The 25410-nt window shown below is 52.0% G+C and overlaps 1 protein-coding gene across 2 annotated transcripts in view; it reads left to right on the top strand.

Annotated features, from left to right (window-relative positions):
- The first annotated feature begins 5949 nt into the window (after positions 1-5949).
- CAND2 (cullin associated and neddylation dissociated 2 (putative)) overlaps positions 5950-25410 on the top strand; it is a 38729-nt gene continuing 19268 nt past the window's right edge. Inside the window, exons 1-9 of one of the 2 annotated variants that reach the window (XM_025377006.1) lie at positions 5950-6083; positions 12360-12503; positions 16327-16481; positions 17219-17342; positions 19059-19324; positions 22124-22229; positions 22381-22523; positions 24272-24564; positions 24995-25136. In XM_025377006.1, coding sequence (XP_025232791.1) covers positions 6016-6083; positions 12360-12503; positions 16327-16481; positions 17219-17342; positions 19059-19324; positions 22124-22229; positions 22381-22523; positions 24272-24564; positions 24995-25136 — 1441 coding nt within the window. In that variant the 5' untranslated portion in view covers positions 5950-6015. The remainder of the gene's footprint in view (positions 6084-12359; positions 12504-16326; positions 16482-17218; positions 17343-19058; positions 19325-22123; positions 22230-22380; positions 22524-24271; positions 24565-24994; positions 25137-25410) is intronic. The other variant, XM_025377007.1, reaches the window with a different exon arrangement.

Raw genomic sequence — 25410 nt, 5'->3', positions numbered from 1 at the left:
GGTTTCGTCATATTGGTCAGGCTGGTCTTAAACTCCTGACCTCAGGTGATCTGCCTGCCTCAGCCTCCCAAAGTGCCGGGATTACAGGCATGAGTCACCACACCCAGCCCACACCTGGCTGATTTTTTAAAAATATTTTTGTAGTGATGGGGTCTCAGTGTGTTGTCCAGGCTGGTCTTGAACTCTTGGGCTCAAGCAACCCTCCCATCTAGCCTCCCAAAGTGCTGGGATTACAGGGATGCACCACTGCGCCTTGTTTGTTTTTGAACTTCACACAAATGGAACCACATATAGTATGCACTCCTGCATCTGGCTTCTTTTGGCCAATACAATATCTTTGAGATTCATTCATGTCATTGCACGTGGCAGTAGTTCATTAATTTTCATTGCTATATAATCCATTTTATGAACTACCACAGTTTGTTTATTCATTCACCTGTTGATGAACACTTGGGTTGTTTTCCAATTTTTGGCTATTCAGAAGAAGGCTTGTCTGAACTTTTTTTTTTTTTTTTGAGATGGGAGTCTCACTCTTGTCACCCAGGCTGGAGTGCCAAGGCAGGATGTTGGCTCACTGCGACCTCCACCTCCGGGGTTCAGGCGATTCTCCTGCTTCAGCCTCTGGAGAAGCTGGGATTACAGGTGCCTGCCACTACGCCTGGCTAAGTTTTGTGGTTTTAGTAGAGATGAGGTTTCACCATGTTGGCCAAGCTGGTCTCAAACGCCTAACCTCAGGTGATCCACCCACACTGGCCTCCCAAAGTGCTGGGATTACTGGTGTGAGCCACCGTGCCTGGCCTGAACATTCTATTGATGAACACATATACATTCATATATCTTGAATATATGCCTCAGAGTGAAAGTGCTTATCTGAATACATCAAGGTAGACACATGCTTAGCTTTTGTAAATATGGACAAACAGTTTGTATCAATGTAGTTTTACCCATTTAAAGCTCCCACTACCATCATATAAGAGAGTTCTGGGGCCAGGTGTGGTAGTGCACTCCTGTAATCCCAGCACTTTGGGAAGCTGAGGCGGGTAGATTGCTTGAGCTCAGGAGTTTGAGACCAGCCTGGGCAACATGGCAAAACCTGTCCTTACAAAAAATACAAAAATTAGCCATGTGTGGTGGCTCACACCTGTAGTTCCAGCCACTTGTGGGGCTTGAATAGGAGGATCGGTTTAACCTGGGAGGTCAAGGCTGCAGTGATCTGAGATCGCATCACTGCACTCCAGCCTGGGTGGAGTGAGACCCTGTCTCAAAACAAAACAAAACAAAAAATGAAAGAGTTCTGTTTGTCCTGCATCCTTGATAACCTTGTACACTTTTATTTATTTATTTTTTTGAAACGGAGTCTCGCTCTGTCACCCAGTCTGGAGTGCAGTGGTGGGATCTCGGCTCACTGCAAGCTCCGCCTCCTGGGTTCAGGCCATTCTGCCTCAGCCTCCCGAGTAGCTGGGACTACAGGCACCTGCAACCATGCCCGGCTAATTTTTTTTTTTTTTTTTTGTATTTTCAGTAGAGATGGGGTTTCACTGTGTTAGCCAGGATAGTCTCGATCTCCTGACCTCGTGATCCACCCTCCTCAGCCTCCCAAAGTGCTGGGATTACAGGCGTGAGCCACCGCGCCCGGCCTGTACACTTTTATTGCTTTAAATACTTCCTCTGTGTGGAGACCTTCCCCCGTCTATATCTCCAACCAGGAATTCTCCCCTGATGCAACTAATGCATTCAATTGTCAACATGGCATTTTCCTTGGATGTCTAGTAGGTAATTTCAAGTTAACAGATTGCAGTTTTCAAGTCCTCCTTCCCATCAAAAGGTTTCTTGTCTTGACTTCCTCATCCCCATAAAAAGCACCACCATCTACTCAGCTGCTCCAACTAAAAACTCGTAATTCCTCCCTTTTCCTTACCCATAAAAGTATATGACTTGTAAAAACATATGCACTGACTCATAAAATTATTACAAAAATGTTATGAAATAGGAAAAGACCTATTAAACTATGTACTTATTTCATTTTCTTTTCTTTTTTCTTTTTTTTTCCTCAGTTTTTTGTCTGGTTCTTTTGCCCAGGCTGAAGTGCAGTGGCATGATCTTGGCTCACTGCAATCTCCACCTCCCAGCAATTCTCCTGCCTTGGCCTCCTGAGTAACTGGGATTACAGGTACATGCCACCACACCTGGCTAATTTTGTATTTTTAGTAGCGATGGGGTTTCACCATGTTATCCAGGCTGGTCTCAAACTCCTGACCTCAAGTGATCCACCCACCTCAGCCTCCCAAAGTGCTGGTATTACAGGCTAGAGCTACCAAGCCCGGCCTATTTCCCTCCTTTTTATTGAGGCAACAGTTACATATAGCAAAGTACAGCTTGATTAATTTTTACAAATATATACCTGTAATCATCACCCCATTCAACAGTGTGGATTCAATTAGCCAGGTGTGGTGGTGTGTGCCTGTAGTCCCAGCTATTCAGGTAGCTGAGGCAGGAGGATGGCTTGAGCCCGGGAGGTGGAGGCTGCAGTGAGCGGTGATCATGCCACTGCACTCTAGCCTAGGCAACAGAGTGATACCCTGTGTCAAAAAAAAAAAAAAAAAAGTGAATTCAGTCCTCAAATGAAACTGCTGTATTCTATTTCCACGACATAACCCGAATCTTCCCATCTTCACCACCGTTCCCCCAATGCAAACCACCCTCGTTCTTTTTTTTTTGTTTTTCTTTGAGATGGAGTCTCGCTCTGTCCCCCAGGCTGGAGTGCAGTGGTGAGGGATCTTGGCTCACTGCAAGCTCTGCCTCCCGGGTTCACGGCATTCTCCTGCCTCAGCCTTCTGAGCAGCTGGGACTACAGGCACATACCATCACACCTGGCCAGGTTGGTCTTGAACTCCTGACCTCAGGTGATCTTCCCGCCTTGGCCTCCCCAAGTGCTGGGATTACAGGCATGAGCCACCACGCCTGGCCCAAACCACCCTGATTCTTGATTGTGTGGACTGTTCAGCACCAAAGAGATCTTTCTAAAAAACCAGGCCGGGTGCAGTGGCTCATGCCTGTAATCCCAATGCTTTGGGAGGCCTGAGGTCAGGAGTTCAAGACCAGCCTCCTGGCCAACATGGTGAAACCCTGTCTCTATTAAAAATACAAAAATTAGCTGGGCGTGGTGGCACGTGCCTGTAATCCCAGATACTCAGGAGGCTGAGGCAGGAGAATCGCTTGAGCCCAGGAGGCGGGGGTTGCAGTGAGCCGAGATTGTGCCACTGCACTCCAGCCTGGGCAATAGAGCGAGACTCCATCTCAGCAAATAACTAAATTAATTAAATAAATAAAATAAACTGATCTGGTTGGGCGCAGTGGCTCACGCCTGTAATCCCAGCACTTTGGTAGGCCAAGGCGGGTGGATCACCTGAGGTCAGGAGTTCAAGGCTATCCTGGCCAACATGGTGAAACCCCGTCTCTACTAAAAATACAAAATTCTGCCGGACGTGGTGGCGCGTGCCTGTAGTCCCAGCTACTCGGGAGGCTGAGGCAGGAGAATTGCTTGCACCCAGAAGGCAGAGGTTGCAGTGAGCCGAGATCACACCACTGACTGCACTCCAGCCTGGGCGACAGAGCGATACTCTGTCTCAAAAACAACAACAACAACAACAAAAACTGATCAAGTTACCTTCTTGCTTTATGCCCTCCAGTGCCTCTTTAGTGCTCCCACATAAAATATGAACTCCTAGCCTTGGCCTGAAAGGTTTCAAGTAATCTGGCCCCTGTCTGCCTCTCTGTCCTCATTTCCTCAGTTGAAGACTGATCTCATTCCATTCCAGCCATATCCTGCCCTTCCTTCCTCCCTCCCTCCCTCTCTCCCTTTTATTTATTTATTTTTTTGAGGCAGAGTCTCGCTCTGTCGCCCAGGCTGGAGTGCAGTGGTGTGATCTCAGCTCACTTCAAGTTCCGCCTGGGTTCACGCCATTCTCCTGCCTCAGCTTCCCGAGTAGCTGGGACTACAGGCGCCCGCCACCACGCCTGGCTAATTTTTTTTTTTTTTTTTTTGTATTTTTAGTAGAGACGGATTTTCACCATGTTGGCCAGGATGGTCTCCATCTCCTGACCTCATGATCTGCCCGCCTTGGCCTCCCAAAGTGCTGGGATTACAGGCGTGAGCCACCGCGCCCGGACCCGCCCTTCCTTTTTTTTGAAACAGAGTCTACTTTGTCACCCAGGTTGGAGTACAGTGGTGCAATCACAGCTTACTGCAACCTCTGCCTCCCAGGCTCAAGTGATTCTTCTACCTCAGCCCCCCAAGTAGCTGGGACTACAGGCATGTGCCACCACGCCTGGCTGATTTTTGCATTTTTTGTAGAAACAGGGTTTCACCATGTTGCCCAGGCTGGTCTTGAACTCCTGAGCTCAAGCGATCCACCCACCTCAACCTCCCAAAATGCTGGGATTACAAGCATGAGCCAATGCGCCCAGTCAGCCACAGCCTTATCTTTTTCTTTCTTCCTTTTTTGTTTCTGAGATGGATTCTGTCGGCCAGGTCAGAGTGCAGTGGTGCAATCTTGGCTCACTGCAAGCTCCGCCTCCCGGGTTCAGGCCATTCTCCTGCCTCAGCCTCCAGAGTAGCTGGGACTACAGGTGCCCGGCACCACGCCCGGTTAATTTTTGTATTTTTAGTAGAGACGAGGTTTTACCTTGTTAGCCAGGATGGTCTTGATCTCCTCACCTCATGATCCACCCACCTTGGCCTCCCAAAGTGCTGGGATTACAGGCCTGAGCCACCGCGCCCAGCCACCACCTTGAGACCTTTGCACCTGCTGCTCCCTCTGTCTGAGAAGCTCTTCCCTCAAACCTTTGCCCAGCTGCTTCATCTGTTGAGGTTTTAGCCCAAATGTCTCCTCCTCAAAAAGTGCCCTCCTTGACCTTTGCTAAAGTTGCCCCTCCACGCTCCAGGAACTGTCTATTTTATTTTCTGAAGAGCTCTTATTTTCCTTATCTAATCACTTTCTTCCTTCATGCTTATTTCCTCCACTAAAGTGTAAAGTCCCCAGAGGTCAGGGGCCATTTGTGTCTAACACCCTGCCGCATTGCATCCCTATTGTATAGAACCTAGGCACCTCATAATAACAGGTGTTCAAGGGGGTGTCAATTTAATAAAGATTTATTTTATCCTTATTTTATCCTTATAGCCCAGAGAGGCTGTTTCATTATCCCAAGATCACACAGTCAGGAAGCAGCCTAGCAGAGATTTGAAGCCAGGCTTGTCTGGTTCTGAAGCACAGAATCTTTTTGTAAGGATTGTTGCCCAGGATATTAAGGGATCTGCAGTCAATCCTGACTCCATCCCAGATTCATTAGCTGTGTGACCCTCAGCAAATCCCTTTGCTTTTGGCCTCAGTTGCATTGCTAAAAAAAATGAAGAAACTGACCCTGCCATCCTGAGGGTTGGGGATGGCAGGCAGGGAGCCTTGTGTGACTGAGTTCATTCCCCAGATGCTGTCTGGCTCAGGGGCGGGCAAGCATCGTGGGTGAGGGGATTGGGTGAGGGGTTCTTTGGTTGGCCTGACCAACTTTGGTTGATAGCTCCTGTTTCTTGAATGCCCACAGATGAGAAAGCTGAGGCTCAGAGAGGTAAAGTAACTTGGCCAAGGCTACACAGCAGAAGAGGCAGAACTGGGATTCGAACCTGAGACTCTCTGATATCATATCCATGCCGCAAGACAGAGCTGGCACTTAGGGGAATAACAACAAGGTGGTGGCCGGGTAGTGAGCTCCCCGTCTCTGGGGGTGTGCAAGCCGGCGCTGCACTGTTAACTGGGCAGGGGCTGGGACCGGGGCTAAGACCACCGAGTCAGGCCCAGGCCCGCCTGCCTCCCGCAGCCGCCATGGCCAAGGCGTGAGCACGGGGCGGGGCGGGAGCTGCTATTTCTGTCTGGTGAGCGCAGCCCGCGCAGCTGGCGAGGGAGGGGGCGCCCGCGCCGCCATATTCCCTCCCGCCGGCCAGCCCCGCGGCGCGCAGCCACCATGAGCACCGCCGCCTTCCACATCTCCAGCCTCCTGGAGAAGATGACGTCCAGCGACAAGGACTTCAGGTGCACCCCGCCTCCGGCCCCCCGCCTCTCCTTCCCGCTGTAAAGCCGGAGGGCCTTCTTCCCCTCCCGAAGTGCCAGCCCATCCCCCATGACCATGCAGCCCCCTGCCTCTTCTGTCTTCTCCCTGCATTAAGCTGCGCCCCCTCCCCACAGACCCACTCCTGCCTCGTGGTCCCCACTGAAGCTCCGGCCATTCTCCCCTAGTGGCGGTCCTGCCCCTCCGCGACTCCAGTCCCTGCTTCGTCTCCCACCGTGCAGGCTTCAGCCCGGCCTCTCATCCCCCATCAGAGCCCCAGCTCCGCCCCTCTGCACCCTGCCTCGGCCTCTCCTCCCTCTGTATGGCCCCCTTCTTCCCCCGCAACTGATGCCCAGCGCCCCCATCCCCCGCCACCTTCAGCAAGTCCACAGTGAAGCCCTCCGCCTCTCCCTGGGGACCCCATCACCTCCCTCTCCTCCGCATTGAAACCGGACCCTTCCTGGGACCGCTATCCCCTGCTGACTTTCTCACTGGCACCCTCAGTGATGTCCGCTTCTCAACATCACCCGGACCCCTCCCTCCCACTCTCCCTCACCTCCTGGGGATTGTTCAGACCCAGCCTAAAGGAGGGGGCTGGGCTGAGTCTGGCTTTCCAGTCACAGGTAGGTGATGGTTGGGGTGGGACCTTCTAGGTTTTGTGTGCCACTCCGCTTCCCCACTCCCTTTTTCCTTTTTTCCCCCTCTCACAGCATCACAGAACTACAGGAATAGAGCTGAAAAGAACGGTGGAAACATCTGGTCCAATGAGTTTCCACCTGCATTCTCCTGGGAAACAGGCCCAGGGAGGAAAAGGGATTGGCCTGTGGTCTCATGGCCAGTTCTGGCCCCTCCAGCTGAAAGAAGACCTTGGAGACTCAGTGAACACTTTTTCACTTTGTCCCCATTTTACAGATAGGGAAACTGAGTCTCAGGCATGAAGGGTGTAGCTTCAGTCACAAAGCCAGGAAGTGGGAGACTTAGTCCAAATCCAGGCCAGTCTAATACAGAGGCCAAGATCTTAGTGAGGCCCTCTGATTCCAGCCCCCTGACAGGTTAGGAGACTGAGACCTGCTCTGGTAGTCTGACTCCTACTCTTCTCCTGCAGCCCATTCCTCAGTACCCCTCAAGTGTCCCCCACATGAATAGAGCCTGGGATCCAAGGTCTTGGCTTCAGATCCCAGCTGCCATCACTCACTGGCTGTGTGACCAAGGACAAGTAACTTAACCCCCATGAGTTTCCTGTGCTTCTGTTTCTATAAAATGGGGGTAACAGAACCCATCTCTGAGGATTGGGGTAACGACAAAAAAGATAGTACAGGTTCGTGGCAGGCACTGGGTCGGTGCTTAATAAATGGACACTGCTATGATTCTGTGCACATTCAAAATCTGCCATGCCCTGTCCCCTCTCTAAACCTTCACTAGGGGGATTCTTTGCTCTCCCTTGACCTCCTCCCTTCATCTGACAGCTCCTATAATTCTTTGGGATGCCTCTTGACCCCAGGCAGGATTAGGCACCTCTCCTGAGCTCCCACCATGCCTCCCCTCATGTTTCTGCTAGATCACTTCAGCCCTGGGAGACCCTGAGCTCCTGGGCCACCGGGACTATGCACTTTCTCTTAGTGCCCCAGCACCTGTGCTGGGTACACAGTAGGTGCTTAGTGAATGTTCACTGGGTCCCAGGCTCCCTACTGTGCACTCCGCATGTAATCTCAGTCCACCCATGGGTGGTAGTGATTGTTCTTCCTGTTTTCCGGAGGCTTGGAGGAGTGCAGTGACTTGCCCAAGGTCACATAGCTGGCTAGTGGCCTAGGGGATTTGTGCTACTGCCTCTCAGGCCTCAGGTCCAGTCTCTGGGAGAGGGAGTTGGCCCTGCCAGCTAGAGCCCGAGAAGTCCTTTCAGCCTGTCTCTGCCAGTGGCCTGGAGAACACTTAAAACCACCCCAAGCATGTGAGAATGGTGTCTATTTTTAAAGTCCGAATACCAGGGTGCTGGGTCCTGCAGACCAGCTGTCCATGCGCCTGTGTGGCCAAGGGTTTCAGCTGAGTTGCCTCTAGGGTTTCTCTGTAATGAAACTGAGACTGTCCTCTGGTTCCTGGAGGGGGGCAGTGACTGCAAATGAGGGTCCCAGGTTGGGTGGAGGAGACCTTTGATTCCTGTTCTTCCTGGACCCTGGCTTTATGGGCAGGAGGTGCCCCTTTACCACAGAGGCTCCAACAGTCAAAACGAGTACACTTGCGGGTCTTGTTCTTGAAAACACAGTAGTAGTGATTGAGAAGCCAGGAGACGTGTGTGGTGGGCTGGTTTTCCGCCCAGTTTGCTGTTACCTTAGGCAGTTTGCGCAGCCTCCCTGAGCCTAGTTTTCTTACTACCTCATGCTAAGAGCTGGTTGTCCTATTGAAACCTCCCAAGGATACTATGAGGTAGGGCAAAGAAAAGTTCCCATTTTATATATAGAAAATATGAGGCCCAGAGAAAAGGAGGTAGTTGCCCAATGTCACCTAGTTGATAAATGGCAAGACCAGTATACTCACTTAAAGCCAAACTTTGGTGCTCAAGCTCTTATCCACCAAATTATATACTTTTCCTTCCCTCTCCCATCCCTGCACACATAACACGTGTAAAATATGGCTTGCTTTCTCTGAGAGCCAGTGTATGCAGGAACCAGGGGTGTCTGAAATGCTGAGGCATACTTCAGAAGAGTTGGTTTCTGAGTTCAGGCTATTTGGCTGTAAATTCTGTTAAGGGCTAGCTCTCTCATTACCTCTCCTCCTGCCCTCACCCTCCCCGACAAAGCCCCCTGCAGACCTGTTCTTTGTTGAGCCTGGAGTCCCAGAGGTAAACCTGATGGGCCTCTGCCCTCAGTGAGTGTACAGTCCAATGGAGAAGATGCTCTGGTGGCCAGACTTGTATTGCAGTGTGAGAAGTGCTATAAAGGAGGGGTGCAGAGTGCTCTGAAAGGATCCTGTCAGAACATTGTGTTTAGGGGCTGTGAATGCAGGGGTAGGGCAGGGTGGTCAGTCATCCCTGAGCTGGGACATTTGAGCTGGGGTCTTGATGGGTGAATAGGAGCTCAACAGGTGGAGAAGAGGAGCGGGGGCAGGAGGCCTATCTTGGGCAAAGAGGCACATCACCTGGGTTGCCAGGCTGAGCTGGGCCCCCATGGACTGCAGCAGAAACACAACTTGGAGACCCTGCATGCTATCTCAGAATGTCCCCTCAGCTGAGCAGACGTAGGCATGCATATGTGCCCACCTCAGGCCTTGGCCTGGCTCAAATCCAAACCTCCTCCTTCACTTTACCTTTGCCCAGAGGTGGGCACAGTCAGTCTTACCATCCTGCCCGTGCTGCCAGCCCAGCCTCCTCCTCTCTCCTAGCAACTGGTGGCTAATCTACCTGTTAAAAATAAATAGGACATCGACCAGTCCACCCCTGGTAACAGGGCACTGTGGGCTGCGATGACATCCAGGAGCAGGTCTGAGTCTGCACAGATGAGAGCCAGAATCCCAGCTGTGATAGTTTTTGCCACAGGAGGCTGGGGTCAGGGCTCTTGGTTGATTTGCTCAACCATGCTGGAAAGCAGGGCCAGTGTGGGGCAGCGGAGTGGCCCAGGAGGGCCAGCAAAAGCTGGAGGCTCTCTCCGAGGCAGCCTCGTGGTATCTCCTCGCTGCTCTGTCCTGTTTTCTTCTGAGACTCTGCTCACGTGCCTGCAGGAGCCAGTCAGTGGGTGAAGTGGGCCTAGTGGGGACCAGGTAAACTGGGGAGAGGGCAACCACAACCTGACTCTAGTCAGGTATTGTCACCAGGGATTGTAGGCCCCGTTGTACAGAAATACTATGTTTTCAAGATAATCTGGAAGTCAGGTTTTTTTTTTTTTTTTTGAATCTCACTCTATCACCCAGGCTAGAGTTGCTATGGCACGATCTTGGCTCACTGCAATCTCTGCCTCCCAGGTTTGAGTGATTCTCCTGCCTCAGCCTCCCAAGTAGCTGGGACTACAGGCGTGCACCACCACACCTGGCTAATTTTCGTATTTTTAGTAGAGATGGGGTTTCCCCATGTTGGCCAGGCTAGTCTCAAATTCCTGACCTTGAGTGATCCGCTGACCTTGGCCTCCCAAAGTGCTGGGATTACAGGCATGAGCTGCTGCACCTAGCCTGGAAGTCAGCATTTTATTTTATTTTATTTTATTTTGAGACAGAGTCTCGCACTGTCACCCAGGCTGGAGTGCAGTGGTGCGATCTCAGCTCACTGCAACCTTCGCCTCCCAGATTCAAGTGATTCACCTGCCTCAGCCTTCCCAGTAGCTAGGATTACAGGTGCTCACTGCCGTGCTCGGCTAATTTTTGTATTTTTAATAGAGACAGGGTTTCACGATATTGGCCAGGCTGGTCTAGAACTTTTGATCTCAGGTGATCCACTGGCCTCAGCCTCCTAAAGTGCTGGGATTACAGGCGTGAGCCACTATGCCAGGCCAAAGTCAGTATTTTTATGTCAACTCTCCCAATGTTCAAATGTTGACAAGTAATTTAAATTTTTGAAAACACATTTGCAAGCTGGACATAGCTGAGGGCTACTAGTTTCAGACCTCTGCTCCTACCCTCTTAATTTTGGCAGGAATGGTGCCTAATAATGGCCCCAGCCTCAACTTTCCATGGCTTCCAGCTTAGACTCCCACTGCAGTTTCAAATGCCTGGGACAGCATCAGGATTTGTGGGGCCTGACACCAAAAGCCTGATTTTTCTGGGTGGGTAGCCCTTGCCTCTGATGCCCACCCTAGGTCAGTGAGCCAGTCAGCTATTGGTGCTGGTCTCCAAAATATGCCCATGCCCATCAGCATGGTGTAGGGCAGTGGTTTTCAAACGGTGGTCCCTGACCCTCAGCGTCATCCAGGAATTTGTTAGAAATGCGGATTCCTGGGCCCCAACTCAGACCTGCTGATTCAGAAACTCTGGGAATGGGGCCTAGTATTGTTTAACAAGCCCTGCTGGTGATTCTGATGCTGGCTATAGCTGGAGATCCACTGCTCTAAGGGCAGGGACCAAGCCAGTTCTCTGAGATGGGAGTGGACAGGGCTCGCCTTCCTCCATCTGTTTGGTAGGCCTCTAGCTCTGACTTGGACACAAGGTGTCTGTTCAACCTTCTGGCATCCCTTGGCTGGGCACAGTGGCTCACGCCTGTAATCACAGCACTTTGGGAGGCCAAGGCGGGTGGATCACGATGTCAGGAGATCAAGATCATCCTGGCTAACACGGTGAAACCCCATCTCTACTAAAAATACAAAAAATTAGCCGGGTATGGTGGCGGGTACCAGTAGTCCCAGCTACTCAGGAGGCTGAGGCAGGAGAATGGCGTAAACCCGGGAGGCGGAGCTTGCAGTGAGCCGAGATTGCGCCACTGCACTCTAGCCTGGGCGACAGAGCAAGACTCCATCTCAAAAAACAAAACAAAACAACCTTCTGGCATCCCTTTGTCAGCTGTTGTGGGATGTGGATGATGTCATTATAATAATGGCAGTGCCATTTACTGAACGCTCACCATGTGCACTTAAAACCCCATGAGGCAGATACTAGTCTCATCCCCGTTTTCAGACAGGTAAGCTAAGGCTTGGAGAGGTGAAATGACTTGCCCAAATTCACACTGCATAAATGGTCGGGAGCCACTGACCCTGAAGCATTATGCATTTAGCCAGCATGCTGGGCCATTCCTAGTCTGCCACCATGTGGCAGTTGGTGTCACACATGTGGGTCTCCTTGTAGCCCAACCATACCCACTGCCCAAATAATCCACTGTCATGTGGCACTTAACGACAGGGAGACATTCTGAGAAGTGCATCATTAGGCAATTTTGTCCTTGTGTGAACCTCATAGAGTGTGCTTACACAGCCTAGATGGTAGAGCCTACTACACCCCCAGGCTATATGGTGCGGCCTGTTGCTCCCAGGCTACGCACCTGTATTGAGTACTGTAGGCAGCTGTAACAGAGTGGTATCTGTGTGTCTAAACATAGAAAAGGTACAGTAAAAATAAGGTAGAAAAGATGAAAATGGCATGCCTATATAGGGCAGCCTCACTATAATCTTACGGGACAACCATTGTATATGTTGCCTCTCATTTACCAAAACATCATCATGTGACACAGGAGTGCATTTGACCTCGAATCTTTGTATTAAGGTCTACTTCTAGGGGAACCCTGAGGTACTGCCCAAATCCACCAGGGCCCAGGAGCTGCTCAGCAGTCCTCCTCTGCCCTCCCTGCACAGGTTCATGGCCACCAGCGACCTGATGTCGGAGTTGCAGAAGGACTCCATTCAGCTGGACGAGGACAGTGAGCGCAAGGTGGTGAAGATGCTGCTCCGGCTCCTGGAGGACAAGAACGGTGAGGTGCAGAACCTGGCTGTTAAGTGGTGAGTGTCAGCCTTGGTGGAGCAGGAGAAGGGGCCCTACCTGGTGTGGGAGCATTCTGGGGACCCCTGTCCCTTTGGGGTACAACCTTGCAGAGGGGACCTGCTGAGCAGCTCTTGTTGAATGGTACCTTAGTCTTGAGTTTCCCCAGAAGATGCTGAGACAAGGATTCAAATCTAAGTTTATTTGGGAGGTGATCCCAGGAAACATGGTGGTGGAGTAGGGAAGTGAGGCAGGAGAGGGAAGAGGACCAATCAAGGGTACAGTACAAAGCAAGTGACCACAGTGGGCCTGATGAGCTTAACCCCATGGGGACCTCTGGGACACAGTATAGGACATGCCTCTTGGACTTTTCCCACTTAAAGGGTGAGGGAGCTGGGGTATTAGTCCACCAGCTCCCTGGTAGTCATTGGTTAAGGGCTGCTTCTGGGGTAGGACAGAGGGTTGTCCACTTTCTGCCACCTCCAGCCAGAGAAAGCCCTCAGACAGATGTAAATGCTGGGAAGGTCAAGCTGATACACATCAAGGTGGTAAAGGCTTAAAGGCTGGGCATGGTGGCTCATGCCTGTAATCCCAGCACTTTGAGAGGCCAAGGTGGGTGGATCACCTGAGGTCAGGAGTTCGAGACCAGCCTGACCAACCTGGTGAAACCCTGTCTCTACTAAATAATAATTTTTTTAAAAATTTGCTGGGCGTGGTGGCGCATGCCTGTAATCCCAGCTACTTGGGAGGCTGAGTAAGGAGAATCGCTTGAACTCAGGAGGCAGAGATTGCAGTGAGCCGAGATTGTGTCATTGTACTCCAGCCTGGGCAACAAGAGCAAAAACTCCATCTCAAAAATAAAAAACAAAAAAGGCTTAGGGCACATGGGATTGGGAGAGGTCCTAAAAGCCCCAGCCTTAGATCACTGTGAGGCTGTGATCCTGAGACGTTGGCAAGTTATCTCCAGAGTAGAAAAAAACAAGACAAGGGTATGTGCAGAGCACGTGGGGATGCTTGGATGGTAGAGTCATTCTCACACCCATACCAGAGAACCACTCGTGTAGGGCAGAGGTTGTCAACCTTGACTGCAGGTTAGCATCACCTGAGTAATTTTAAATAGAATGCCAGGGATCAAGGTGAGAGAATTGGGCACTGTCTTTCAAACCACTGTCTGTGAGCTGGGTCCAGGCATTCTTCCGGGGCGTGTTAAAGAATTGCCCTGGTGGAGCAGGAGCAGGGGCCCTACCTGGTGTGGGAGCATTCTGGGGACCCCTGTCCCTTTGGGGTACAGCCTCGCAGAGGGGACCTGCTGAGCAGCTCTTGTTGAATGGTACCTTAGTCTTGAGTTTCCCCAGAAGAAGATGTTAAAGAATTGCAACATGATCCCAAGAGCAGAGGGAATTCAGTAAAGGGTTTTCTGTAGGAAGGTGACATGGACAAGTTTATGAGTTGGGAGTGTCTTTCTGGTCATGGAGTAGACTTAGGATGGAGTGTGGTTTCCCACCAGCAGAACCAATACCTTTTTATAACAAATCGTTTGTAATACTGTTTTCCTATTAGGAAATGAAATTCGTACATTATAAAACCTACGTCTACACATAATGCCCTAACCTTAACCATAAAGGCAAACTAGAAGGAATGTAGCTTATAGTAAAGTAGTGTGTGTTTCCGTGTATGTGTGCTGGGGCACTGTGATGGTAGAAGTGATGAAGTCACGAGAAGCCTGTACCTGCATGTAAACTCATCATGAGTATTCATCATGAGTACAGATACCAGATATAGACAGGGGGTGTTGGGACTCAGGTTTCAGAATTGGAGGCATTGCTCTTAGTGGCAAGATTTTCTTTTTTCTTTTTTTTTTTGAGACAGAGTCGCACTTTGTCACTCAGGCTGGAGTACAGTGGTGCAATCTCAGCTCATTGTGACCTTCTCCTCCCAGGTTCAAGCAATTCCCATGTCTCAGCCTCCTGAGTAGCTGGCATTACAGGCACACACTACCACGCCTGGCTAATTTTTGTATTTTTAGTAGATGCGGGGTTTCGCCATGTTGGCTAGGCTGGTCTTGAACTCCTGACCTCAAGTGATCTGCCTGCCTTGGCCTCCCAAAGTGCTGGGATTACAGGCGTGAGCCACCACGCCCAGCCAGGATTTTCTAAAGTGAGTGACCATCTCCCAATAAAGTTTCCCAGAAAACAAAGTACACTTTTCCTTCTATTTACCTGAAAATTGCATTCTTGGAAAATCTAGAATGCGGTATATTAAAACAATGTAAAAATATTTTGTGTCTCTAACTGAAATGTTAGATAATTACAGAAAGGCCTTTTGCCTATACAAATGCCCATTGGGATGTTAGAATTTCTTTCGGGGCATGGACAATGCTTTGTTTTGCATTGTTGTCTTTCTGCGGTTCCTGCTCCCCACCCGCTTAAAGGCCAGAAGTACTAACTCTATAGTTATGATGACCAAGGACACCCATAAATTGCCAAGGCGGTATTACTCCTAGTGGGAACCAGTGCTATAGGAGGTAGGATGGAGGATTTCATCATTATGTAGATAGAGGAGCTGTGGAGAAGGAAGCTGAGAGAGCCAAGGTTTGAAAACCATGGTGCGCATGCCTGTAGTCCCAGCTATTCTGGAGGCTGAGGCAAGAGGATCACTTGAGGCCAGCAGTTCAAGACCAGCCTGGGCAACATAGCAAGACACTAAAAAAAGAAATTAGCCAAGCGTGGTGGCTTGAATATGTAATCTCATCTATGTAGGAGGATTGCTTGAGCCCAGGAGTTCGAGGCTGCCATGGGCTATGATCATGCCACTGTATTCCACCCTGGGCAACAGAGCAAGACCTCATCTCAAAAAAAAAAAAATCAAGAAAAAAGAAAACCATTGTCCACTGCAGTCACCTGAAGCCCTTGTTGAAACTCTATATTCCCTGCCCAGGGATTCATATTCAGGGGATGGAGCAGGGAGGGAGCTGGGGCAGAGGATGAGACCATAGCACCCTGGAATCTGCATTCTGATGCAACCAATGTCTGAGAACTACTCAGGTAGGGCAGAGGTTGTCAGCCTCGACTGCATGTTAGAATCACCTGGGGAATTTTAAAAGCCCTCCCGCCTCCAGGTCACACGTGAAACCAATTAACTCAGACTCTCTGAGGGCAGTGCCCAGGTAGGCATGTTTCAGAGGCCCAGGTGATGGCAACTAAGGCTGAGAACCCAGGCATCTAGTGCAGCTGTTTTTACACTTTCCTGTGCATTAGAATCACCTGGGGACCTTGTGGCGCTACAGATCCTGGCTCAATAGATCTAGGGTAGGGTAGGGCCTGAGATCCCATATCCTGAACAAGCTTCCGAGTGGTGTTGCCGATGCTAACCCACCACCAAACTTTGAGAAGCAAGCCTCTAAGGCAGAGGTTCTCCAAGTGTGCTCCCTGGACCACCTACACTATCAGCCTCAACTGGGAGCTTGCTAGAAATGCATGCTGTTAGGCCCCACCGAGATAGCCCTCCTGACTCTGAAACTCTGGGGGTGGGGCCCAGCAATCTGTTTTAACAAGCCCTCCAGGGGATTCAGATGCACGCCCAAGTTTGAGCACCCTTGTTCTGGGGCACTATTTGGCCATTTCCTGAGACGTAAAACAAGAAGAAACGTAGGTTTGGGAGGTGCCAGGAACAATTTTGGCATAGCCAGAGAGTACCTCTTTCTGGCCAAACAGGGGCTCCCCTGGTGATCTGAGGCCTTTTCCTCAGCACATGTGGTCCCAGGAGCATGAAAGGACATAAAGGGGTAGCCTGACTCAGGCTGAACCTTGGGACCTTGGACTCACCTTCCCACTCCCTGCTCAGCCTGGGTCCTCTGGTGGGCAAAGTGAAGGAGTACCAGGTGGAGACCATCGTGGACACCCTGTGCGCCAACATGCGGTCAGACAAGGAGCAGCTGCGAGACATCGCCGGCATTGGCCTCAAGACCGTCCTCTCGGAGCTCCCCCCTGCAGCCACAGGTACCCAGGTCCCCAGGACTAGGTACTGTTAGTATTTGTCCTAGTTAATGGTAAAAAACAAAAAAACACTGAGGCACAGAGAGTTGAAGAGACATACCTGAGGTCACTCAGCTAGTAAGCAGGGCAGAGAATTCAGGCCCAGCTCCGTTTAAGTTCATGCTTCTGTGTCAGTTAGGAATGCTTTTAGCTCAAGTGATGAAATCTAACCAACGACAGTTTAAAGAAATCAGGGGTGGTTTTTCCTCACATGGCAATTCTGGAGGAATCAGCCACTCCATTTCGGTAGCAATTCATTTAGTGGCTCAATATTGACAGGGTTCAGGTCTTGCCCCATGTCCCCTCCCTTTATAGGGAAAGCACACGTTTTCCCAGAAGCCCCCATACGACTTCCACTGATATCTCACTGGCAAGAGCTGGATCACCCAGCCACTCCCAGCAGCAAGGGAGGCAGGAAAGGAAGTGTTTAACTTTCCCTGCCTCCCTAGAGGAATGGGGAAAGGAAGAAGGGCTTGGGTATGTGAGTGCCACCCAGCAGCTCGGCCATTGGCTCTGCAGCTCCCCTAGCTGTCTCCTTTACTTTGGCCAGACTCTGGGTCAAACCTGGGACCTCTGAAGCCCTGGCAAGATTCCCTGGGATGTGGGCTCAGGAACACAGCCAGAGCAGAGGCAGACCAGTGGTAAAGGCTGCCTTTTCCCCAGGCCAGGGCCTCACTGTGCCCACCTTGTGCCCTGTGCAGGCTCCGGGCTGGCCACCAACGTGTGCCGGAAGATCACGGGCCAGCTCACCAGTGCCATTGCCCAGCAGGAGGATGTGGCTGTGCAGCTGGAAGCCCTGGACATCCTCTCTGACATGCTGAGCAGGTGTGGGAGGCCACCCTGGGTATTGAGGAAGAATGGGTAAAAGGGGACAGGAAGGGACTCAAATCACAGAGCTAGCACCTACTGCACACCAAGCCCTGTGCTCGGGGCTCCTTAATCATCCCAGCAGCCTCGTAAAGGAGAACTCAATTGTCACAATTTTACAGGCTCTGAGAGGTGATGTGGTCACACGGTCAGTAAAACCTCCCACGACTTGAATACCTGCTCTAACCAGAAAAATGGCAGGCGCTGGCCTAATGTTCGGAACATGGGGTTAGATCAGTCTTGGTTGTTCCTAGGGAGGAGTTCACAGACATGTATAAAACTGTGAATGGAGTAAGCACAACAGTTAAGGATAAGAACAGGGCTGATAGGAGCTCAGAGGAGCCCCCAGCCCAGCTGGGAACTAGGAGCCTTCTAAAAGAGCGTGCTGCTAGAGTTGAGCCTTCGAGGAGGGGCAGGACTTAGCTGAGTTTGGGCAGGTATAAGGAGGATGCTGGAGGGAAGACTGCCCCCAGTCCGGAAGGCAGAGATGGGGGAAGACTTGGGGTCCCAGAGTCTGCCAGGGGTCGTGGGGCAGGCTGTAATGTGGAGAGGTGGGTATGGAGAGATGAGGTGGAGGGCTGGCCAGGAGCCATGGGGTGGGGGTATTTGTGTGTTCCACTCTGATCTTTCTCTCTGCAGTGGAGAGTAGATGGGAGGGGATTGAACAGGCTGGGGACTGGTTAAAAGGCTACTATAGGGAAAGCAATTCGGGTTGTATTCAGGAGGTAGACTCCACAGGACTTGGAGTGGGCAAGAGAGGCGGGGACTGGAGGCTAACCCCTAGGGTTCTGCCTTTAGTAACTGGTGGGGACAGACAGAGGTGCTGTGATGGGGTGCACTCTGGGAGCCAGGAGCAGGTGTGTGGGGAGGAAGGTGATGGATTCAAGCTGGGGCATGTTGAACTTGAGGTTCCTGGGAGGCACCCACTCAACCACACACTCCATGAGGGCAGGTCCCGGGATCAGTCTATCTTGTTCACCCTGGCTTCCAGCACAGTCCCTGTCACTTAGCAGGTGAATAGACAAATGAAACCCAGGAGAGAGGGTTGGGTAGGACATAGAAATAAGGGAGAGTGAGGTCAGTGTGTTTGTGTAAAGTGAGAAAAGGTCTCGGGATGTTTATGGGACAGAAAATGCACGGGCCTCGTTTGAAGGTGTGGATAGAAGCTGCTGAGGCAGGCAGGGGCTGTGCTGTGTGCGTGGAAGCCATTCTCTGGTGTTGCCTCTTGAGCCCAGAGCTCAGCATCTCCAAAGGCACTAAGGAGCCATGGAAGGAGTTAAGCAGAGGAGTGACCAGGTGAGAAGTAGATTTTATACTGCTCTGGTCTCAGCAAGGAGGTTGGACAGAGGGGGATGGTATTGAGGCAAGGCCTAGACTTACAAGAAGTAGGGACAGCCTTACTCGATCCCCCATGCTTCCCCCATCAGGTCCTTCTCCCTGGGCTGGGAGCCAGGCTTTGCACTGCTGAGAAGTACCTTTCTCTCTCCGCTTTCTCTCATGTAACAAAATAATTAAAATAATTCCTCCTCACAGTTGCAGGGCACCTCTTTTGCAAGGACCATTGAGTTGCCATAATCCTGGGAATGAGGTCGGGAGAGAATGGGGAGAGGGGCGGAGCCTGGCCCAGGCTGCCCGCGGGGTGCGACCGGCCTGATGCCCCCTCGTGTTCCCCAGGCTGGGTGCCCCGCTGGGCGCCTTCCACGCTAGCCTCCTGCACTGTCTGCTGCCACAGCTGAGCAGCCCGCGCCTGGCGGTGCGCAAGCGGGCGGTTGGAGCGCTTGGCCACCTGGCGGCCGCCTGCAGCACCAACCTCTTCGTGGAACTCGCTGACCACCTACTGGACCGGCTTCCCGGCCCACGGGCGCCCACCAGCCCGGCTGCCATCCGCACCCTGATCCAATGTTTGGGCAGCGTCGGCCGCCAGGCCGGCCACCGCCTCGGTAAGGGGGCGGGGAAGGGGCAGGGCCTGGGATGGCATGGTGGGTGGAGCTTAGGGGCGAGCCAATGACTCGGTAAGGGGGTGGAGCTTGGGGCGTCGTGCAGCCCGGGTGTAAGGGTGGACAGCCTCCTTGGTAGGGAGGATGGAGCGGGACCTGGACTGACGTGGTGGGTGGGGCCTGGGCCGGGCTGCTTCCTTGGTTGGTTGGTGTGCCTGAAGCCCTTGGAACGCAGAGGTTGGGGCCGGGCACGGCTTGAGAGGTGCGGGGCTTGAGAGGTGCAGGGCGGGCCGGAGCTGGACAAACCACCCGGCCTGAGCTCCTGCCTAGTGCAGATGGTTCAGAGAAGGGGGTTGGATCAACCACTTCTGAGACCTGGGGACTGGCTGGTAATTACAATTTTAAGTCACGCCACTAAACTGTTAGACTATATTTTGTTCTCCCACTTTGACAAAGATATCTTAGTAACAGCCCGTGGGCCAAGTTTGAATTTTTAAGAAACAATTTAATGTGCATACAATAAACCGCACTATTTAAAGTGTACAATTAAGTGTGTTTTGACCTTTGTGTATATCCGTAAAACATTTCTATCACCTTGTGTCCGTGTGCAGTCCAGCTCTCGCTGCCTTGTCCAGGCAGCCACTGATCTGCTTTCTGTCACTATAGATTAGTTTTTTAGAAATGGAAAGCTGCAATCAGATTTGAATGTATCTTCAGACACCTTGGAATTCTGACTATACCAAGACAGTTTGGATAGAGTTGGCCTACGGTCAGCCTCTCCTAACCCCTGGCTCTCTCACTGCAAGCGGCCTTGCAGGCACACATGGGGACAACCCCAGCTGACATGGCCACACCCTGTCCCATTTCTCCCAAACAGCAGCCAGCCCTCAGCCATCCTTGGTTGCATGGACCCGGGAAAGAGGCCTGTGCAGGCTCGGACAAGGGGTCAGGATCCGTTGGGCGGGAAACTCTGGGGTCCTCAGATACCCAGACAGAATGGAATCTAGGAGTGCTGGGGGGGTCTCTAGGTCAGCATGTCTCTTCTTGTACTGTGAGGAAGGATGTGGCTGGAGAAGGGCATGAGTGGGATGCTCTAAAGCCTAGAGACCAGGCAGGAACCCCTCTTGCCTGGTCTATTAGGGCAGTACTTGCCTCCCGTTTCTCCTATCCAGGGACTTACAACCTAGTGAAGGAAATTAGGCCAGGACATGAGTAATGGTTTTGATAACAGAAGCTACTTATCGAGTGCCTGCTTGTGCAGAACCTGGACTAAACTTATTTATTTATGTTTTTGAGAGAGAGTCTCACTCTGTTGCCCAGGCTGGAGTGCAGTGGTGCAATCTCGGCTCACCGCAACCTCCACCTCCCAGATTCAAGCGATTCTCCTGTCTCAGCCTCCGGAGTAGCTAGGACTACAGGCGCACGCTACGATACCTGGCTAGTTTTTGTATTTTTAGTAGAGACAGGGTTTCACTATGTTGGTTGGCCAGGTTGGTCTTGAACCCCTGACCTCATGATCCCGTGATCTGCCTGCCTCGGCCTCTCAAAGTGCTAGGATTACAGGGGTGAGCCACTGCGCCCAGCCTTGGACTAAGCTTTTCTTAACTTTTTTTTTTTTTTTCCAGACTGAGTCTCATGTCTCGCTCTGTTGCCCAGGCTGGAGTGCAGTGGCACAATCTCTGCTCACTGTAACCTCCACCTCCCAGGTTCAAGCGATTCTCCTGCCTCAGTCTCCCAAGTAGCTGGGATTATAGGGGCGCACTGCCACACGCAGCTAATTTTTGAATTTTTAGTAGAGATGGAGTTTCACCATGTTGACCAAGCTGGTCTCGAACTCCTGACCTCAGATGATCCATCTGCCTCGGCCTCCCAAAGTGCTGGGGTTACAGGTGTGAGCCACGCGCCCAGCCTAAGCTATTTATCTTTTTTTTTTTTTTTTGAGGTAGAGTCTCGCTGTGTCCCCCAGGCTGGAGTACAATGATGCTATCTTGTCTCACTGCAACCTCCACCTCCCAGGTTCAAGCAATCCTCCTGCCTCAGCCTCCTGAGTAGCTGGGACTACAGGTGTGTGCCACCACACCCAGCTAATTTTTTGTATTTTTAGTAGAGACAGGGTTTCACCGTGTTAGCCAGGATGGTCTCGATCTCCTGACCTTGTAATCCACCTGCCTTGGACTCCCAAAATGCTGGGATTACAGGCATGAGCCACTGCGCCTGGCCTAAGCTATTTATCTTTTTTTTTTGAGACTGAGTCTCGCTCTGTCGCCCAGGCTGGAGTGCAGTGGTGCAATCTTGGCTCACCGCAAGCTCTGCCTCCCGGGTTCACGCCATTCTCCTGCCTCAGCCTCCTGAGTAGCTGGGACTACAGGCACCCGCCACCGCGCCTGGCTAATTTTTTGTATTTTTAGTAGAGACGGGGTTTCACCGTGGTCTCAGTCTCCTGACCTTGTGATCTGACCGCCCCGGCCTCCCAAAGTGCTGGGATTACAGGCGTGACTCACGGCGCCCAGCCAGCTATTTATTTTTATATAATTTATCTTCACAAAATCTCTGCCCAGGAGACATTATTATCCTTGTTGTGAAAATCAGCTAAGGTCAAAGAAATGTTGTGACCTGCCCAAAGTCCCATAGCAGTTGGGTGGCAGAGTCAGGGCTAGAACCCACATCTGCTTGACTATGAAACCTCTGAGTTGAATCTGCAGTGGTCAGCGCTGTAGGTGCGGGGACAGGCTGAGTGCTGCAGGCTGGGGGAACTCCATGAGAGTGTCTGGCTTGGGTTCAGTGACCCACCCGGCCCTGCAGGGGCTCACCTGGACCGCCTGGTGCCCCTGGTGGAGGATTTCTGCAACCTGGATGATGATGAGCTCCGGGAGTCCTGCCTCCAGGCTTTTGAGGCCTTCTTGAGGAAGTATGTATGGTGGGATTGCCTGGGGACTCCTTTGGGAAGTTGGTGGGGATGCTGGCCTCAAAGCAGTAAAATTTCAGGACTCCCGTTGGGCCCTACCCCCTACTCCCATCCTGACTGGATTCGGCAAAGCATTCCTCATCCTACCCCACAGGTGCCCCAAGGAAATGGGCCCTCACGTGCCCAACGTGACCAGCCTCTGCCTCCAGTACATAAAACATGACCCCAACTACAACTACGACAGTGATGAGGATGAGGAGCAGATGGAGACAGAGGATAGTGAATTCAGTGAGCAAGGTTGGTGGACAGCCCGTCGTTGGGGTTGGAGGGTGGAGGTGAGCACAGCCTTCTTGGGATCCCCCAGCCAAAGACAGTGGTCACATTTGGTGCCCCTGTCCTGATGCCAGCTCTTCCTCAAGCTCCAGTCCCACCTGCTGTGACTGCATAGAGCACAGTAATGATAGTAGTCATTGCTGTCATTTATTGAGCATTTGCTGGTTGTGTTCCTCACAAAAACCCCAGAAAAACAGATATTATTACCCCGTGTTGCAGACAAGGACATATACTGAGAAGAGAGTGGCCTGAGATAACACAACTAGGAGTTGGCATAGCTGGGCCTTGGAGCCAGGTTTGTCAGACTCCCCCACCTCTGCACTGCCACTGTGTACCCTTTTATGAATGGCTTTCGGGAGATAATGTCTTTAACCCAGCAGAGGAAAGCCCTGATGGTGGAATGGCAGGCACTGGCAGGGGAGTGAGGTGTCTCAATGGGGGTGGACTTGATAGCTTCTTTCCTCCTATGCCTGTGGTCCTGTCTGTCATTCAGACAGATTTCCAGGGCAGAGATGCTGCTAGGCCTGAAGGCAGGGCAGAGATGGAGACGATGGATTTAGAGCCTGATGGGGTACTTGGAACAAGATAGGATGGTAAATGAGATTGGACAGGCATGTGGGGGCCTTGAATGCCAAGCCAGGGAGGTGGGACACTTGTCAGTAATAGGGAGCTAAAGATGTGTGTTCATGGGTGGCCTGCTGTGGGGGTGACAGTGGTCCATCAGAGGGGATGGCTGCTGAGCTACCCGGTGGCCGTGGCCCACCGTGGCTGCCCAGACACCACCCTGTGGGTCCAAGTGGTCCACAGAGTGGTATGGGCAAGGCCATGCTGGCTCTGAGCCTTTGCCTCGGGGCGCTCCCAGGCAAGACTGTCCTCCTCTGAGCCTCCTGAGTGCCTCCGCAGGTGATAGGGCTGGGCCTCGTGGGCCTGAATCTCAGCTCTGCTGTTCCTCGCTTTGTGCCCTGAGAGTCTCACCCCCTCTGAGCCTTAGTCTTGTCATCTGTAAAATGGGGCTCGGCAGTACCTTCACTTCTGAGGTGATGGTAAAGACTGCATGAGCCCTTAACTTTCAGGGAGATTGTGGGGTAGAAAGCCACACAAACCCAGCATTTCCTCTTTATTAGTCCTGCCTGGAAGCCTTTGGAATCGGGACCCTTGAGAGGCAGAGATCAGGCAAGAGAAGAGGCCAAAGGGAGGCTCTGTCCCTTCTCCCTTCTGGAGTCCCAGTAAACGAAACATCACATAGCGAAACCTGATGCCAAAAGATGAGTTTTTTGCCCCAAATTGATTCTCCAAGTCTACATGACGACTTGGAAGTCTGTTTTTTCCCTGGTACGGTCCAGACAATTAAGGGTCTGCAGGCAGGGAGGACTCTAGTTTAACTCCAAGTATTTCCTTAACTTGGAGCAATCCACTTCCTCTCTCTAAACCCCAATTTGCTCACCTCTATAATGGGGAAATAATCCCTGTCTCAAAAGGTCATCATGAAGCTAAAATAAGATTATGGGTTTGACACACTTAGCCCCATCTGTAGCACACAGTAGATACCCGTTAAAAGGTAGGGGAATGTTCCCCGTAGGGTATCTATAAAAGCTGATCAGCAAAAGGTGAAGCACAGTGCCCGGCTCCCTCTCCTCCCCATCCCTTCTCCCCCGAGCCGCAGACCTGTCCTGGGAGATGAGGGTTCCCCGTGTGTCTTGTTCCTGCCCCAGAGAGTGAGGATGAGTACAGCGATGATGATGACATGAGCTGGAAGGTGCGCCGGGCAGCTGCCAAGTGCATCGCAGCCTTGATCAGCTCGCGGCCTGACCTGCTGCCTGATTTCCACTGCACCCTGGCACCTGTGCTCATCCGCCGCTTCAGAGAACGCGAGGAGAATGTCAAGGCTGATGTCTTCACCGCTTACATCGTGCTGCTGCGGCAAACGCGGCCCCCAAAGGGATGGCTGGAGGCCATGGAGGAACCCACCCAGACCGGCAGCAACCTCCACATGCTACGTGGACAGGTGGGCGTGCCTTCACCTCCACCCCTTACCCCCAATTTGCCCACCCAGCCACTCACTGTTAGTTTCCCTGGACTTGGAAACTCACCTGGGGAGAACATCCAGCTGTGGAAGGGAAGGGGTCCCCGGGGTGGGGGGCGGGAGCCAGCCAGGCTTCTGGAGTGTGGTAGTGACAGCCAACCTGCCTGGGTGACCTTGAGCAAGTTGCTTGGTGTCTCTGTACCTGTAAAATGGATGCGGGAAATTTGCCTACCCTCCAAGGGTCTGTGTGCAGTCACCAAAAGCCTGGCACAGAGTGAGGGATGAGTGCTTGGGAGATACCTTGATGCCAGCATCCTCCCTGGGGATGTGTCTGGCAAAGCCTCCTGGTAGTGGGCAGCCTGGGAGGTTTCTTTGGTGGTCCCTGACCTTGACTTCCCCCTCCTGTCCACAGGTGCCCCTTGTGGTCAAGGCCCTGCAGCGGCAGCTTAAAGATCGGAGCATCAGGGCGCGCCAGGGATGCTTCAGCCTCCTCACCGAGCTGGCAGGCGTCCTCCCCGGCAGCCTGGCTGAGCACATGCCTGTGCTGGTATCAGGTAGGCTGGAGTGCAACCAGGTATCTGCTGTTCTGGGCCACTTCCAGAACCCAGACCCCACCCCTGAGTTGAGCCTCCAATTTCTGAGAGAGTCTGGGACCCAGTCCCAGGCTCAGTCCCTGGTCAAGAGTCTCCAGTGGCCTCCCACTACCAGTAGTGAGAACAAGGCTGGTTCCAATGAGTTCCCTGGACATGTTTCCCTCAACCCTGGCCACTGGTCAGCGCTGACTTCTTGGAAACTTCTGCAGAAGAGTTTAGGTGCTTCAGTCCAGCT

The sequence above is a fragment of the Theropithecus gelada genome, chromosome 2 (assembly GCF_003255815.1).
Source record: "Theropithecus gelada isolate Dixy chromosome 2, Tgel_1.0, whole genome shotgun sequence".
In the NCBI taxonomy this organism is placed as follows: domain Eukaryota; kingdom Metazoa; phylum Chordata; class Mammalia; order Primates; family Cercopithecidae; genus Theropithecus; species Theropithecus gelada.
This window is presented reverse-complemented; position numbering and strand designations above follow the sequence as displayed.